General features: G+C 49.8%; 1 protein-coding gene across 3 annotated transcripts in view; it reads right to left on the bottom strand.

Moving 5' to 3' along the window:
- The window catches only part of NRF1 (nuclear respiratory factor 1), a 90,358-nt gene that overhangs the window by 38,521 nt on the left and 34,343 nt on the right, over nt 1-17,494 (bottom strand). For all 3 annotated transcript variants that reach the window (XM_068401404.1, XM_068401405.1, XM_068401406.1), the window contains exons 6-9: nt 9,835-9,993; nt 8,365-8,562; nt 5,582-5,683; nt 1,686-1,843 (exon numbers count right to left, since the gene is read on the bottom strand). In XM_068401404.1, coding sequence (XP_068257505.1) covers nt 1,686-1,843; nt 5,582-5,683; nt 8,365-8,562; nt 9,835-9,993 — 617 coding nt within the window. The remainder of the gene's footprint in view (nt 1-1,685; nt 1,844-5,581; nt 5,684-8,364; nt 8,563-9,834; nt 9,994-17,494) is intronic.

The raw sequence follows: 17,494 nt of genomic DNA, 5'->3' as shown, positions 1-17,494 counted from the left end.
GTTTCCAGAGCTGGGAAAAGCCACCAGCTCTCAAGGACCAGAGCCTTGCTGAGATCTTCCTACAGGCAGGGGAAAGACCGCAGTCCTACAGCTGAAGCTGCAAGGAGCATTTTGTGGCAAAGGAAAAAGTGCTCCTCTTCCACCTAGAAGCTTGTTGGAAGATAGTCACCTAGACTAGTCAGTAGACAAAGAGGGTGATAACAAGCTGGGAAATAAAACATGAGGCCACTCATTCCCACTGCAATGCTGCTACAATCTTTGCATCTCTCCTGAACTACAAGCTGTTTGAACAGAGCTATCATAGGGCTTTTCTGGGTATAAACACAGCTGATCCCGTCTTGAGGCACAGTAGAGACTCAATGACTTGTTGAAGCCTCTTCTGTTCATATTTTCTAGGAGACTCTCTTTAATAACACTTCTTTTTATTAAAGATTCTGAATTTCTTAAGCTAATAGAGGAAAAGGAACTGCTCATTGCAACCTTAAGAGCTAAAACTAGTAGCGATGGGATGAAGTTAAACCAAAAGCACACCTGGTGTTCTAGTCTGGAAAAACTTCTCAAAAAATACATAGAAAATCTATCACCTGGAGATGTGCAGGATACAGATCCTGCAAGTCGGGTTCCAGGAGATGGGGCTTTTTCCTGCAACTCCATGCCTAGTTACTTTAGCTGCTCTTCTTACAGCATCCTAAAAAGATGACTTGTTTTTAAAAGGCAATTTTATAGTGAAACTATTAGCAAAAAAGCCTACTTAACCACCCTCAGAAAAGAACATATCTGATGGACCTGAATCTGGACCACACAGAGAAGAAACAGTTCTAAATGTGTTCGTGATTCAGTTGCAACAGCAATTTGGAAGCAAGATGTGGGATGCCCCCAGGATCAAGGTGGCTCCTTTAGCAGTTTGTGTGGAGCTTTACTCCAAACATCAGCACTATGGACTTGCACCCTGTCCTAACCCATGGCTGCTCAGTCAACAGCTTCTAGACCAGAATCCCAATTTGGATGAGGAAAATATTTTGTCTACACCTCAGCAGGGTGAAACCTCCCATGCTGCTGGGGCTGATGCCATTTTTCCTACGGTCCTCCTGCTCTCTCAGGGTGCTAGAGCCATTTCTAGTTTTTAAGAATTGCAGGCAAAGCTTAAGCAACTCACCAGAGCTGAGCAAAGACTCTCTTCCTGCTGCATGGACCTGTAGAGAACTATGCTGCAGATCTTGGTAACGTGAGTAGAACTGAAAATCTAACAGAGCTTGTTCCAAGATGAAGAGGCAGCATTACTATTGCAGCTCATTCACCTTCTACTTCAGAAACATATTTGGGAGAAATCCCAAAAGCACTGGCCTGTGGAGGAGACTCTGATTTCTGAAGAGAGACCATACTGCCACACAACAGGGAAATTCAGCCTCAGCCTTTTAGTAAGAAATCATTAATAATATTGAGGGAGACCCAGACCAGCATACTTAAAAGGTGCTATTAGCCCATCACGACTCTTCCTTGCTTAAGCAAGCTCAATTCTGTAATGGGAACTGTCCTGCAGACACCTGGGCACAGGCTGACATAGGAATTTGCTAAGGTAAACCCTCTACTGGGACTGTACACAGCAGTCTTTGCACCGTTAAGAGTGAAAACCTAGAAGGAAATGTCATGCACGCCTGCTTCAAGCCTTCGTCTCTCACCCATACCTGTTGAGTGCCATGGTAACAGTTGCTCCTTGTTGCATCTCCTGAGATGCTGCCACTGCTGCTTCTGCTAATGATGCCACCGCCTGCGTGGCCTCTGATGCCTGCGTCGTCTGGATAGTCATCTCACCCCCCTGTAGCGTTGCCCAGTTCTGCTCCACCTACGGGGAAAAACAAAAAGGAAGGCCCTAGGTTAGGATGTTATCCCATGAATGCACAGTTGCTTCCTAAAACGAAAGAGGCAGATAGTTTCAGAGGTCATTGCAGAATCCTCCACAAGCTCTGACCCAGAGACAGGGGAAAAAAGGGAGGGAGGCTGGGATCCACCTGAGAACACTGCTGGACCCTACAACCCTCTATCAGCCAAGAGTGAGTTTCTCTAGTCAGCCCATGATTTTAGTTGCTGTTCTCCATACGTTCAACCTTCACACAAGAACCCTAGTTTTCTCATGCACATGGAAAGCAGGCCCTATAAACATCTGTGAAGCCCCTCAACCTCCCACAAATCCCTTTTGTCCAGCCACGTCTGCAACAAAACAGGACAGTGTTGACCATTGCTGCACTCGGATCCAGTCTGGGCAGTTTATTTAGTAGCTGCATTTCTGTGGTGCTGGAACCCCAGCGTGGATCACGTCCTGCAGGGAAACGGGCTCTGCTTACCTCACTGTTTCTATTTGTCTGCGCCCATCCAGCGTCATTTTGGGGAACAGTCCCTGCTCCCATTCAGGATTTATTTGTACAACACTTGTGAACTCGGATGGGTTTGAGCCAACTGGAATTTCTTTGTGCTGCAGCAATATACTTAATAAAAGAAGACGGCAGATGGAAAGTACTCTGTTCATATATTTCAGGTACTTCCAATTCCCTTACTTCAGACCTTCATTTAGATAGGTTTTCATTTTACTCCAACTTCACCCAGTCTCTCCCAGTTGCTCATTTTCCACCTAGCCCACATTCATCCATTTGGGACTTCACCGCTCATGAGATAATGAGTGTATGGCCACAAAATCCACCAGGATGTGAACTAGAAATATGTATTGGACCAAAAAAACTAAAGAAGCAGAGGATGAAGGCCCATCAGCTGACAAATCCTACTGGCTGCTTTGCAAGATGAAGATCTTTCCCCATTCTCTCATAGCTGTTCTCATCCCCATAAACGTTTCAGGCCACTCACCATCTTGCTGAGACACACAAATTAGAATGCCGTAGGTGGTGATGAAAAACAAGCCCTCACTTTGTTAAGATGGAGAAAGTTCATAGAAGCAGAGCTGGTGCAAGGCTCCCCACAAAAAGACAAGTAAATTTTGCTGCCTTTGGGCAAGAAAAGGGTTAGTCCTACCACAGGATGGAGGGGGTGCGAGAACCCGCTGCTTCGCCAGGGGAGGGTCAGGTTGGACATTAGGAAGCATTTCTTCTCAGCAAGGGTCATTAGCCATTGGAAGGGGCTGCCCAGGGAGGTGGTGGAGTCACCATCTCTGGAGGGGTTTAAGAAAAGACTGGACGTGGCACTTAGTGCCCTGGTCTAGTTGCCATGGTGGTGTCAGGGCAATGGTTGGACTCGATGATCCCAGAGGGCTCTTCCAACCTGATTGATTCTGGGATTCTGTGATTCTCTCACATCTATCACACACTTCTCAGAGGCTGCCAACCTGGTCTTCCAGTACTTGGGCACAGGCAAAGCTCCTCGTAGCTCTTTAGCCATCCCCAGCCGTCCGACCTTCAAGGCAACTGCTTCATTCTCCTGTGCCCAGAGCTGGGCAGAAGGATCCAAAGCAGGGAAGAAGCAGTGAGACAGCACATTGTGAAAAGGAGAAAGGAAGCTGATTTTAGAGAAGACATCATCTTTTAGGAAAGATGCAACCAAGTTTGAGTGCCTGGAGAGGAAGAAGTTGCAAATGGTAGAGATCTCAAGTTTGTGGTACTTGTTAGCCATGCCAAAACCAAACTGAAGCAATCCTGAGCTGGGAAACACACCCTTCCCACCACCATGCAGAAGAGCAACAACCAGACATTTTTTCAAATCCACTGTGACATACAGCAGTCTGCAAAGATGCCTGAGCTGTTTCAGGACAGGGACAGAGTAAGGCCTGGAAAAGAAGTGGGGATGGTCCACAGGTCTTTCTCCATGCTAACATGAAGGTTGTGCTGCTGAGATACTAGCGAGCATCCCTGCTCCATGCTGCTCGGCATCCTATAAACACATCGATTTACTCAGAGTTAACTCAGATCTTCACACAGCAAGAGACAGCAGGACAAAAACGTCCCTAGAGAGGCTGCCAGCAGGCCGTGGATCTATCTGTGCAGAGAAACAGCACCCATAGAATCACAGAATGGTTAAGGGTTGGAAGGGACCCCTGGAGATCATCCCGTCCAACCCCCTGCCAAAGCAGGGTCACCCAGAGCACGTTGCACAGGGTCACGTCCAGGCAGGTTTGAATATCTCCAGAGAAGGAGACTCCCCCCTCCCTGGGCAGCCTGTGCCAGGGCTCTGGCACCCTCACACCAAAGAAGTTCCTCCTCATATTCAGATGGAACTTCCCATGTTTCAGTTTGTGCCCATTGCCCCTTGTCCTGTCACTGGGCACCACTGAGAAGAGTCTGGCCCCATCCCCTTGACACCCCCCTGAGGTATCTGTGAGCATTGATAAGATCCCCCCTCAGTCTGCTCTTCTCCAGCTGAACAGCCCCAGCTCCCTCAGCCTCTCCTCATAAGAGAGATGCTCCAGTCCTTTGATCGTCTTTGTAGCCCTTTGCTGGACTCTCTCCAGTAATTCCTTATCTTTCTTGAACTGGGGGGCCCATCCCCAAAGCAAGTTTACTTTTGTATCTTTATTTTGTCCAAGATATCACTCAGACATTCCGTTCACATTAGGAACGAGATGCCAGTGTTCCCTTGATTCCTATTTGTGCCTTTGAAAAAATTTCTTTCCGATCTCAAGAATATATAACTGGTTCTTGAAAACCCTCAAAGCAGCTGCAAAGTACTTCAAGGTCACGGCCCCAGAGCCAGGCTGCTTTGCTGTGGGTCCGAGATGGAAACAGGGTCTGGTGCAGAGCAAAGCTGTTCTGTGCTGCCATCTGTCGCCGTGAAAGCCCCGGCCACGCAGAGCTGACCAGACCTCACCGCTCCTGGGCACAGACTGTCCAGCCAGAAATTCTGGCATGCAAAGGGGCAGAAAGCAACCTGCAGCCTGGTTTAGAGGTGGGTTTAGGGGTGAAGAAGGTAAAAAAAAAAATAATCTTCATAATCTTAAAGGAATGTTCCTTAAACACACAAAAAAACCTTTATTACTTGCTTAAAAAAAAAAAAGGAAAAATAAATGTATGCAAATTTGAGCGTTCAGATTTAAGGGTTGAAATGGCCCGATCGAGTCCTCGCCAGTCCCATTTTGTGCAGAGATCAGTGGCCAAAGACCCCCAGGATTTGCCCACAGCTGTGCAATCTCCTTTGCTACCCACAGACTCAAAATATCCCAGGCATCGCTCCCAACCCCGAACTGACAAACCAGAGTCCAGGATCTACAACAGCACACACAAAACAGTGATTAAATACGAACACATGAACGTGTACTTGTGCATGTCATTAAGTCTCTATCTGCTACAGATCTCACAAAATAAATAACCTATTGGATATATTAAAAAAATATATGAAATTCAGAACTGAGGCTGCCACCATGAGTGCATTTGTACAGCCCTGAGTCAAAATGTCAACAGTTCAGCACTTTCTACATGAAATTTAGTCTTGTGTTCACATGTAGATTAACCCTTAACACTGCAGGGTGGAGAAGCAAGGCTTGGTGTTTTCTGTGACCACTTAATTCTAGAAAACACTTAACTTCGTTGAAGTTCAGCTAGGACACTTCTGGTTTGTGCACCATGAACGTGACCCAGATCCTTACCTCTCCATCAGTCACTGCAGAGTAATTGACTTGTGCGACGGTAACTGTGGTGGGCAACTCTGAGGCATCGGCCAGCGTGGCAACGGTAGCACCGGTGCCAACCTACGTAAGACAACAAAATGCAGTTGAACACACTTGTTATGGCAGGAAAATGTCCACATAATTCAGACAAAGGGTCACTCAAATGTTCTCAGGTTAAAAAGCATCACACCCACAAAGAATGGAGTCACCATCTCTGGATGTGTTTAAGAAAAGCCTGGACATGGCACTTAGTGCCATGGTCTAGTTGACAGGGTGGTGTCAGGGCAACGGTTGGACTCAATGATCCCTGAGGTCTCTTCCAACCTGGTTGATTCTCTGATTCTGTGATTCTGTGAATCCATCGAGTCCAGAGGAGGGCAACCAAGCTGGGGAAGGGTCTTGGAGGGTCTGACCTATGAGGAATGGCTGAGGGAGCTGGGGGTGTTTAGCCTAGAGAAGAGGAGGCTCAGAGGTGACCTTAGTGCAGTCTACAACTACCTGAAGGGAGGTTGTAGTGAAGTGGGAGTCGGCCTCTTCTCCCGGGCAACCAGTGATAGGACAAGAGGACACAGCCACAAGCTTCGCCAGGGGAGGGTCAGGTTGGACATTAGGAAGCATTTCTTCTCAGCAAGGGTCATTAGGCATTGGAAGGGGCTGCCCAGGGAGGTGGTGGAGTCACCATCTCTGGAGGTGTTGAAGAAAAGACTGGACATGGCACTTAGTGCCATGGTCTAGTTGACATGGTGGTGTCAGGGCAATGGTTGGACTCGGTGATCCCAGAGGGCTCTTCCAACCTGGTTGATTCTGTGATTCTGTTGATTCTGTGAATAATAGTAATTGCAGAGCTCACAGAAAATACGGAGCTGTCTCGAAGGGCTGGGGGAGGAAATCACATGCTAGAGCCACGTTAATCCATGGCAGCTTCCAGAGCGAATATGGCCCAGAAGGAAGTTTTGCACAGCCCTCGTGCTATCCCCTACGTTCATGTAGGAGACAGAGTCCTCCCTATTCTCCCAGCCTCACAAAGAGCAGCTGCAGGACACCGCTGCCATTCCCAGGTGTGAGGGTGGTGCGTAGGTGGAGCCAACACACTTCTCCCATGGGGTGGAAGTCACTTACAAAACCACCAGCAGCCCTGGATCAGAACACCCTGCACATCAGCCCTCGTTTATAACGCTCCTCGCTTACCATTCACCAGGTCTCTCGTCTCCAGGCACTTGGCAAACATTAGTTCCTCCTCAATACCCCGTTGCCTTTGGAAATTACCTTGTCCCCAGTTAACAGCTGGGAAGACAAAGGCAGGGAGATGCGCAGCTTTGTTTCTAAGGAGAATTAAACCTATAAATGCTAGAAAGTCAATGGGATCTCAGGTGCCCAGCACCTAAAAGAACACCAGTCAAAGGGAAAACGTACGTCAGCAGGTGAGCAAACAGAACCAGCTTGGCACGTCTGCTGGGCCTTGGTGGGGTGAACAGAAAGCTGTAACAATCACTGAAAAGGTTTCATTTGAAAAAAAATGAACCCCAAAACCTGCACATCATGTTTTTATCTTCACCGTGGTGAGGTGAGAACAGCCAACAGAAAATGATATTTGAGACTTCACTAAAAACGTGATGCTCAAGAGGGGCAAACTGCTGGGCCTGTTAGGTACGAGAGGGCAGTGGTGGTTTGGAGGCAGGGACACAGGGGAAACTGAGGTTCAAATCCCACACCCCCGAGGAGCTCTTGGGAAGTTTCAAGAGAGCACTTAAATTTTTGACATCTTGAGCTGCCAGAACCTGCCTCCCCACGCAGGGAACGCAGGGAAAACAGCAGCACCACTCAACCACTACCTGAACACAGCCCTGTCTGCCTCTGCAAAACGGTGTAAGAAGCATCTTTACCTCAGGGGGCATCATGAGGATAAACATATATTTGGTGTGTGTAATAGATATATTACACTTTAGGTATAAGATGAAGAACAGGCAGCACAGAAATACCTAATGCCTTAGATTAAGATATGTTTCATGCCATTAAAGGAAGGCAGGCCCACCACCTCTGTCCCCATCACTCCATCCCATTGCCACCATAGGCGTTGTGTGGCCTGGAGAAGAGGAGGCTCAGAGGTGACCTTAGTGCAGCCTACAACTACCTGAAGGGAGGTTGTAGTGGGGTGGGAGTCGGCCTCTTCTCCCAGGCAACCAGCGCTAGGACAAGAGGACACAGCCTCAAGCTTGGCCAGGGGAGGGTCAGGTTGGACATTAGGAAGCATTTCTTCTCAGCAAGGGTCATTAGCCATTGGAAGGGGCTGCCCAGGGAGGTGGTGGAGTCACCATCTCTGGAGGGGTTTAAGAAAAGCCTGGCCATGGCACTTAGTGCCATGGTCTAGTTGCCATGGTGGTGTCAGGGCAATGGTTGGACTCGCTGATCCCAGAGGTCTCTTCCAACCTGATTGATTCTGTAACTGTATTTGTTCGTAAATGGGTTCATTAAATCCAGGTCAGAACCCTGAATTGCTTGACCAAACAGCTGCAGAAATGCTGGTACTGCCATAACAGGAGAACAAGGGATGGGAATGGGGAAGAGAGAGGATGAGCCTCCTTCTTCGGGTGGGAGCATTGGGTTAACGAGCCCGTGGGCTAAGACATACAGATAAAGGCAAAATTCTTGAAGGACAAGTTAAGCTACCAAAAGGAGTTTGCTCTAAACCACCTCCCTGACACAGGCAACTCGATCTTGAGCCAGCCGTGCTGGAAATGGAAAAGCCGGAGGGTTTCCCTCACCTGGATGAGGGACACGGTGCCATCGGGGTTACTGAAGGTTTGTACCACTGTCTGTGAGGGCACCAGGTGCGCTATACTGTGCGTGGTCGTCGTCTGCTGCTGTGTCTGCTGATCCTCAAACGCGTAGAGCAGGTCTTCACGCCCGTGCTGCTTGTAGCAGTTCTTCACGATAGTCCGCAACGCTTGGGTCCATGACACCTACCGGTAGAATGAAAAAAAGAGTGAAGAGTCAGCGTAAAAGTTTTCTGAACCACTGCTGTGATTTGTGTGCTTATCTTTGCTAGGTTTTATTGGGCGGTTTTCAACAAATTCTCAAACAAACCAAAGCCCCCAATACCTAATCCCTCTCTCCTCATCTCCCCACCTTTCCCCAAGACTAAGAAAACCACTCTGGAGAGCTATTGCACTGCTGTGTACTGATACAGAACGAGTACATCTGGCCAAGAGAAAGGGAAGCTTCTCAAAGAAATCTGTAGGACAAGAGGACAGAGCCTCAAGCTTTGCCAGGGGAGGTTCAGGTTGGACATTAGGAAGAATTTCTTCTCAGCAAGGGTCATTAGCCATTGGAAGGGGCTGCCCAGGGAGGTGGTGGAGTCACCATCTCTGGAGGTGTTTAAGAAAAGCCTGGACATGGCACTTAGTGCCATGGTCTAGTTGACATGGTGGTGTCAGGGCAATGGTTGGACTCGATGATCGCAGAGGTCTCTCCCAACCTGACTGATTCTGTGATTCTGTGATCCTGTTTCACCAGCTTTCAAGGAATTGTAACTAAGGGATTGGGGCTGACAAGTAGAAAACCATCCCTACCCAGGAAAACACCATTTCCAGCCTCACTAGGCACCCTTCCCCATCCAACCAGACCTACATCAGCCTGCACAAGTCCTGCTGCTTGCCCACCCTGGTAGCTTTCTTTGATTATCTTTGTGATAGGTTGGTAGAAACATCACCTGCATCCAGGATCCATGGCTGTAACTGATACTCAAGACCTTTTCACCCAGTTCTCTCACTTTTTCCTGGTTCCACTGCACATCCTTGACTGCTTCCCTTTAAGTACAAAGGTCCCTGCTGCTCACGATGGGACAGTATCCCTTCAAAGGCTTCAAGAGGCTGTGACACAGACTCTACAGTAAATAATCTGCGTACTTGGAGAGTAGACTTGTCTTAGGCTGAGTAGGCTGCTTCACAAGGCCAAAGAGATGAGCAGGTTCTGCAGCTAGTGAAAAGGGCACCCGCTGCAGAAAGAGATGGGGTTCAAATACCCACTCGTCACACCACACAGGCAGGGACAGAGCAGATTGAAGGTTCCTCCTCTCTCATCTCACTGCTCTCCCAGGCAGAATGTCTGACACGAAGTCACAGAAGGGCCAATGTCCCAGTTTCTTCTGTCACTCAAGGGGAAAACTATTCCCACAAAAACTGGTCGCAAGCCCCTGTACTCAGTTTAAAGGCAGACAGACACGGGGTACACACCCTCTGCTTCTGTTCCTCTGTGCGGACGTCGCTGCGAACGTTGGCCCATGGAATGTCCTCAGGCCACCAAATGGGCTTGCAGCTTTCCTTGCCCCAGCCTGGTTTCCCACGACCCGTGGAATACTTCAGCATCTCAGGGATGAAAGCTCGCAGCTGCGCCTGGAACAAACCACATAAGAGGGTTGAGAGTTTTTTAGGAACTCTGGTAGTTTTGAGGTGCGTAGTACAAAGTTATTACATTTCACTTCCATGGTTGTTGGAACCATCAACTGGAAGAGGCCTGAATGCCTAAGGAAGATGGGCAAATACTTTACCATCTTCTCCCACGACTCAGCTGAGAAGAGCTTAGTAGCATGTGGAAGAGCAGAAACAAAATTAAGTCAGCCAATTACATCAATAAGGCACAAACACACACTGTATTAACGGTTCAAACACTACCATGAAGAGAGCTAGTCAACCTGAAAGGGAGAAAAAAAAAGATCAGAATAACACAGAAAAAACCCACACTGAATGTCCCCACAGCAACTCAGATGGGAGCTGATGTACATTTTACAGAGATGCTGCGAAGAAGATGGAGCTTCAGTGAGTCACCTGAATGTAAAAAACACAATCTCACACATACACTTCTCCACCCCTGCAGAACGTAAACCACACTGGACTAATAATCTCAATCTACTTTTAACTTTTGCCAGAGTGGGGACACCTTTCAACCTGATTTTTATTCTTCTTAGCACCCACAAAAACTGGTCAACTAGCAACCACTTTTACCATCAGGAGACAATACCTTAAAAATAGACTTGCAAAGCAAATCGAGCAGACATCACCAAGAGTAAGTAACGCCCTTAGCATGAAGAACCGCATGAACTTCAACATGGCCAAGTGCAAGGTCCTGCACATGGGTCGGGGCAATCCCAAGCACAAACCCAGGCTGGGTGGAGAATGGACTGAGAGCAGCCCTGAGGAGAAGGACTTGGGGGTGATGGGTGACGAGAAGCTCACCATGAGCCGGCACCGTGCGCTGGCAGCCCAGAAAGCCACCCGTGTGCTGGGCTGCATCCCCAGCAGCGTGGCCAGCAGGTCAGGGAGGGGATTCTGCCCCTCTGCTCCGCTCTCCTGAGACCCCCCTGCAGTGCTGCGTCCAGCTCTGGGGCCCCAACAGAAGAAGGACACGGAGCTGTTGGAGCGAGTCCAGAGGAGGCCACGGAGATGCTCAGAGGGCTGGAGCCCCTCTGCTCTGGAGACAGGCTGAGAGAGCTGGGGCTGTTCAGCCTGGAGAAGAGAAGGATCCAGGGAGACCTTCTAGCACCTTCCAGTACCTGAAGGGGCTACAGGAAAGCAGGAGAGGGGCTTTTTACAAGGGCATGGAGTGACAGGACGAGGGGGAAGGGTTTTAAACTGAAAGAGGGTGGTGAGACACTGGCCCAGGTTGCCCAGAGAAGCTGTGGCTGCCCCCTCCCCGGAAGTGTTCAAGGCCAGGTTGGATGGGGCTTGGAGCAACTTGGTCTGGTGGAAGGTGTCCCTGCCCGTGGCAGGCGGTTGGAACTGGATGGTCTTTAAGGTCCCTTCCAACACAAACCATTCTATGATTCTGTGATTATCAAAAAGAATACAAAACTCACCCAGGGTTTTATGACACATTTGGGTTTTTTAACAGGGCCCACCTGGACCCTGAGGAAAAGGCTGGTGCAGTTGCAGAAACAGAGCAGGAAGAGAAGGAGCGCTCAGGACCACAGACATCAGAGAAAACCACGTTACCTTAAAGCTAAATAGCTGCATTTAAGAACACTTCCCTACATCCCTTCACAGCTTTAATAGCAAGTTACTTGAGCTTGCGACAGTGCCACTCGGAGTCCTCAGGCCACCTTACAACCCTGACCCGCCTGCATGTTCAGGGATCTGGGGCACAGCCATGGAAGAGCATGCCGGGGCCAGCATCGGTTGCTGCCAGAGCCATGACACAGTCACAGCTAGCAGAGACACGGGTCAGCTCATGGAGGACTTCTCACCCATCCCTGATCTGCTATAAGAGTGTCCTTTCCTCCCAGCTACAATCCTGTTTGTAGGGGATCCTGGTTCTAGATATTGTATCCATTGGCTCCAAGCTGTAAATTAACTCATTTACAAGCTGCCTTTTCCATGTTAGCACAGGGAGTAGGTACTAAAGTCCCTTGTAACATCGGTCTGACAGAATCTCAGAATCAATCAGGTTGGAAGAGACCTCTGGGATCATCGAGTCCAACCATTGCCCTGGCACCACCATGGCAACTAGACCACGGCACTAAGTGCCATGTTCAGTCTTTTCTTAAACCCCTCCAGAGATGGTGACTCCACCACCTCCCTGGGCAGCCCCTTCCAATGGCTACTGACCCTTGCTGAGAAGAAATGCTTCCTAATGGCCAACCTGAACCTCCCCTGGCCAAGCTTGAGGCTGTGTCCTCTTGTCTTATCGCTAGTTGCCTGGGAGAAGAGGCCGACTCCCACTGAGCTACAACCTCCCTTCAGGTAGTTGTAGGCTGCACTAAGGTCACCTCTGAGCCTCCTCTTCTTCAGGCTAAACAACCCCAGCTCCCTCAGCCGTTCCTCGGAGGTCAGACCCTCCAGACCCTTCACCAGCTTGGTCACCCTCCTCTGCACTCACTCCAACACCTCAACATCTCTCTTGAAGTGCGGGGCCCAGAACTGGACACAGGATTCAAGGTGTGGCCTCACCAGTGCTGATGAATGAGGAATGCTTCAGAGGAACAGGAGACTGCAGATTGTCTCTGTGGTCTCTGCAAAAAGCCTAAAGCCCCTAAGCTCACTGCTAAATGCACCGGGACCTGCAGCGACTCTTTCAGACACAGGACTGCCCTTCAAAGCCAGAGCCCAACTAGAAGATGCAACGTGGGCCTTCGCTTACACAGTTAAATAGAAAAATTGAAGTGTGTTTTGGTAAAAAGAAAACAATTTCTTTGTATGCATGATTTACTACACGGCATACAGCTTGCAGCAGCGGCTAGGGACTTCAAAGGCAATAAAAATCCAGTATATTTTGGGTCCCTACATAGCCTATCTGCTGCACAACCTAGAAGAACCACCCTGCTCAGTGAAGCAGCTGCATTTCAGTTCTTCCACTCCATGGACATCCTGAGCCATCTCAGAGAAGCTGTACCAAAACCCTGAATTATAAACAGAGGCACAAAAAACCACTTTGGTGTCCTTTTTCCCAGCCCAGGACAAGCCTGTCCATGACACACCTTCCACTGCAGGGCCAACAGTCACCCTGACATGCTTCAGGTTCCCCGGCCGAGGCCCCATTTATTCAAACCAACCTGCTTATGGCATTGAGTTGCCTGGTGCCAAAACAGTTAAAAGCTCCTGCCCAGAACTGCTATCTGCAAGCCATGCTCCTTGTTACCAGATGGATTAATTACTGGTCCTTGGGAGTTCAGCGGCTCAAGCTACTCAAGGCACTCGTTAAGGAGTGTTTGCCTTTAATCCGCCAGGGAGACAATCAGCAGCGGCATTACAACCTGCTCCAGCGCGAGGACTTCTCTAATTAGCGCCATAACGAGCCCTAACCCAGCAGCTCGCAGGGCTCTGACACAGGTTACAGCACTGAGACAAAGACCCTGCATCTCTCGGGGCACAAGCTGGGAGGAACTGGTGCGACCGCTTCATCTGTGGGACCCACGTGTTCTGCTGACTCCATCCACGAACCACCCGAAAATCAAACCTCTGCTAAAAAAATCCCACAGCAGCTTGCTCTGATTCGCCCAGATGCCAGCTCTGGAAAGGGCTCGTATAACCTCTGTCATGGAGGGTTTGACAGAAACTGTAAGGAATGTTTTTTTGACACCCTTTGGTACACAGACTGTTTTCTAAGTTTTAACACTAAGCTCAAGTGTTAGTAGTGAGCTAATCCTAATTCACAGAATCCCAGAATTAATTAGGTTGGAAGAGCCCTCTGGGATCATCGAGTCCAACCATTGCCCTGACACCACCATGACAACTAGACCATGGCACTAAGTGCCATGTCCAGGCTTTTCTTAAACACAGCCAGAGATGGTGACTCCACCACCTCCCTGGGCAGCCCCTTCCAATGGCTAATGACCCTTGCTGAGAAGAAATGCTTCCTAATGTCTAACCTGACCCGCCCCTGGCCAAGCTTCAGGCTGTGTCCTCTTGTCCTATCACTAGTTGCCTGGGAGAAGAGGCCGACTCCCACCCCGCTACAACCTCCCTTCAGGTAGTTGTAGACTGCACTAAGGTCACCTCTGAGCCTCCTCTTCTCCAGGCTAAACACCCCCAGCTCCCTCAGCTGTTCCTCGCAGGTCAGACCCTCCAGACCCTTCCCCAGCTTGGTCGCCCTCCTCTGGACTCGCTCCAACACCTCAACATCTCTCTTGAAGTGCGGGGCCCACAACTGGACACAGGATTCAAGGTGCGGCCTCACCAGTGCCCAGTACAGAGGGACGATCCCTTCCCCAGACCGGCTGGCTACACTATTCCTAATAGAGGCCAGGATGCCATTGGCCTTCTTGGCCACCTGGGCACACTGCTGGCTCACGTTCAGCCGCCTGTCCATCAGCACCCCCAGGGCTCTTTCTAACCACTCTTCCCCCAGCTTGTAGCGCTGCAGGGGGTTGTTGTGGCCCAAGTGTCAGACCCGGCCCTTCTTCTTGTTGAACCTCACGCCGTTGGTCTCGGCCCATCTATACAACCTGTCCAGACCCCTCTGCAGACCCTTCCTACCCTCCAGCAGATCGACACTCCCACCCAGCTTGGTGTCATCTGCACATTCCCTGAGGGTGCACTCCATCCCTACGTCTAGATCATCTATAAAGACATTGAACAGCACCGGCCCCAGCACTGAGCCCTGGGGGACACCGCTAGTGACCGGCTGCCAGTTGGACTTTGCCCCATTCCCCACCACTCTCTGGGCTCGGCCGTCCAGCCAGTTTTTAACCCATCGAAGAGTCCACCCATCGAAGCCCCGGGCAGGCAGTTTGTCTAGGAGGATGCTGTGGGATTCTACCATTTGCAATGGCCCAAAGCACGATTGCACTCCAGTGCTGGCAACAACAAGCTGTCCCGTGTGAGGAGCACCCAGAAATGCTCCGGTCTTAAGGTTTATGCCTTGCTCAAGAAAGTGGATTCTAGAAGGGAGCAAAACCCGTGGCTGCGAATTTTCGACCTGTCCCCACAGCTCAGTCACAGGATCTCCAAAAAGCAGCGCCTGGGAAAAGCAAAGTCAAGCCCACGCAGGACCTCGGCTGCACCTCAAAGTGGAAGAGGGCAAAGCAGCAATTGCAACAAAGCACCCAGGTATTTTGTTCACTGGCCCTTCTTTTTGCAACAGCCAATTTTAGACTAAATGTTCTTTAAGTTTAAAAGTTCCAATTAGTGTTTAAACATTCAGATCAAAAAGCCAGGCATCTGTCAAGGCAGCAACCAAGTCGTCATCGTGAATTTCCTGCTGTGGAAACCCCAATGACCCTGACTGAACTCTGCGAAGTCCCACTGCCGGGTGCTTTGTGGCAGGCAGGACGAGAGAAGGCTTGCCCCTGTCATGGCAAAGACGAGGCAGAGGGTCAGCCTGGGTGTCCTCAACAAGAAGTGATGGCACTCAGCACCCAGCAGATGCACGAGTTTATGCCTGGCCACAGGAAGGGGAGTCAGCCTCCCACAGTGAAGTGGGAGTCAGCCTCTTCTCCCAGGCAACTAGCAATAGGACAAGAGGACACAGCCTCAAGCTTCGCCAGGGGAGGTTCAGGTTGGACATGAGGAAGCATTTCTTCTCAGCAAGGGTCATTAGCCATTGGAAGGGGCTGCCCAGGGAGGTGGTGGAGTCACCGTCTCTGGAGGGGTTTAAGAAAAGCCTGGACATGGCACTTAGTGCCATGGTCTAGTTGACATGGTGGTGTCAGGGCAATGGTTGGACTCGATGATCCCAGAGAGCTCTTCCAACCTGATTGATTCTGTGATTCTGTGAATCCAACCCAAAATTAACCACCTGGTCATCAGTGCAAAAAGCAGGAGGTGCTGCGGGTTTCCCCATAGAAGTGTCTGCTCATGGATCTACTCTTTATGCAAATCTTTCTTCTCTTCCACCCTGAAACCACACTCAAGTCGTAAGAATGAGGGAGTAGTTCTAACGTTTCAGAGGGGCACACTTGGGACCAGGCTGTCCCTCCTGGGATCACCACCTCCTAGCAGAGTCTGGACATGACTGTTTGCTCTTGCTGGGAACAAGGCAGGATGCAGGCTATGAGCTTAAACACTGTAAAAGCAGGCAGCTGCCTGCGTGACAGTTAGATGTGTACACTCATCCCTGCATCCAGCACCTCCCAGGACTCACAACCCTTCCCGCTCTGCAGCAATGACCACCCAGTGCTAGAGCTCAGCTGCACAGGGATCCGACTCCTAACTCTGGGGTGCCTCCACTGCAAGCCAAGGATGCTCCCACTGCCACACGCTGACGACCTGCTGGGAGAGCAGAAACACAGGCTGTCCCCGTACCACACCTCTGACGTGGACCAGAAGGGAGCAGCAGCAAGCTTCGCACCCGGGCGATGGGGTCCAGCACCACAATCATCCCTGCCCCTCCACGGAGAGGGTCTGACAGCCACAAACTGGGCCCAGTTACCGTCTTTTGGTGCTTGGCTTCTCCTACATACAAAGTGACACGTACATAAAGATATCTGCAGTTTGTGCTAAAGCTTTTCGCAGGGCAGGATGCAAACAGACGTCAAGAGGATTTTTGAGAGGCCCAGATCAGCTTTGTTGGCTTGTATAAGCAGACAGCAAATCAGAGGGGCATATTAAGTTAAAAAAAGTCAGATTAAAGGACAAGTCACCTGTTCAGAAAAGCATAAACAAATTCTAGTGACCTCGGGGAGAGCTGACTGAAGCACTGACCTCAGCATTACCCAATCCTTAATCATATCAGTGAGCAACCGAGAACAAGTTTAGGGGCAAACTCAGCTCTGACGTCTTGTGTCGACGTAGCCAAAGTCCATAAATCAACGAGATTTCTCTGTGTAAAGGCTGCAGGGGAAAAGCCCCGCTGCAATACATTTTTTTCCTGCACAGCTGAGGTGGGCGATGCTCTCCCTTCGCAAGTTTCCAGAAGCCTCTTTGCTGCGGCTAGTAAAGGCTTTATTTCCCTTAAGACCACCAGGGAAGCAGGGCAATTAAAAGGAGAGTTATTTTCATCTCCTTGTTGAGGAGCTAAAGCCTCCACCACCTGCCTGCTCACACCTGCAGCTGCTGAAAGCAGAGGCCTCATTTTTCCACTCCCCGTGACACACCTCTTAATTGCGCTGCCCAATTTATACTTATAAATATTTCTGTTTTCCATAGGGTTTTGTGAAACTTAGTTGAAAAAAGCTCATTTCTTATTAGAAAATACAAAGAACTGTACTGGCAGCTCTGGGAATCAAGGTTCCTACAAACAAACGACGGCACCTCTAGCAGTGTAACAGGTTGAGGTGATGTAGGAGTCAGAGTTATCATCCCCTCTCCCAAATGAATGTATTTCAAATTGCAATTGTGGCAAAGCAAAAAAAACACAGCGCGGTGTCCTCGTCGTATTCAGCATATCCTCAGACCCCCTGTGCTGGGGGTACGAGCACCTCCAGCTTCACTACTTGCACCACACTAGGACAGCCTCCCTCTG

The sequence above is a fragment of the Nyctibius grandis genome, chromosome 5 (assembly GCF_013368605.1).
Source record: "Nyctibius grandis isolate bNycGra1 chromosome 5, bNycGra1.pri, whole genome shotgun sequence".
NCBI lineage: Eukaryota > Metazoa > Chordata > Aves > Nyctibiiformes > Nyctibiidae > Nyctibius > Nyctibius grandis.
This window is presented reverse-complemented; position numbering and strand designations above follow the sequence as displayed.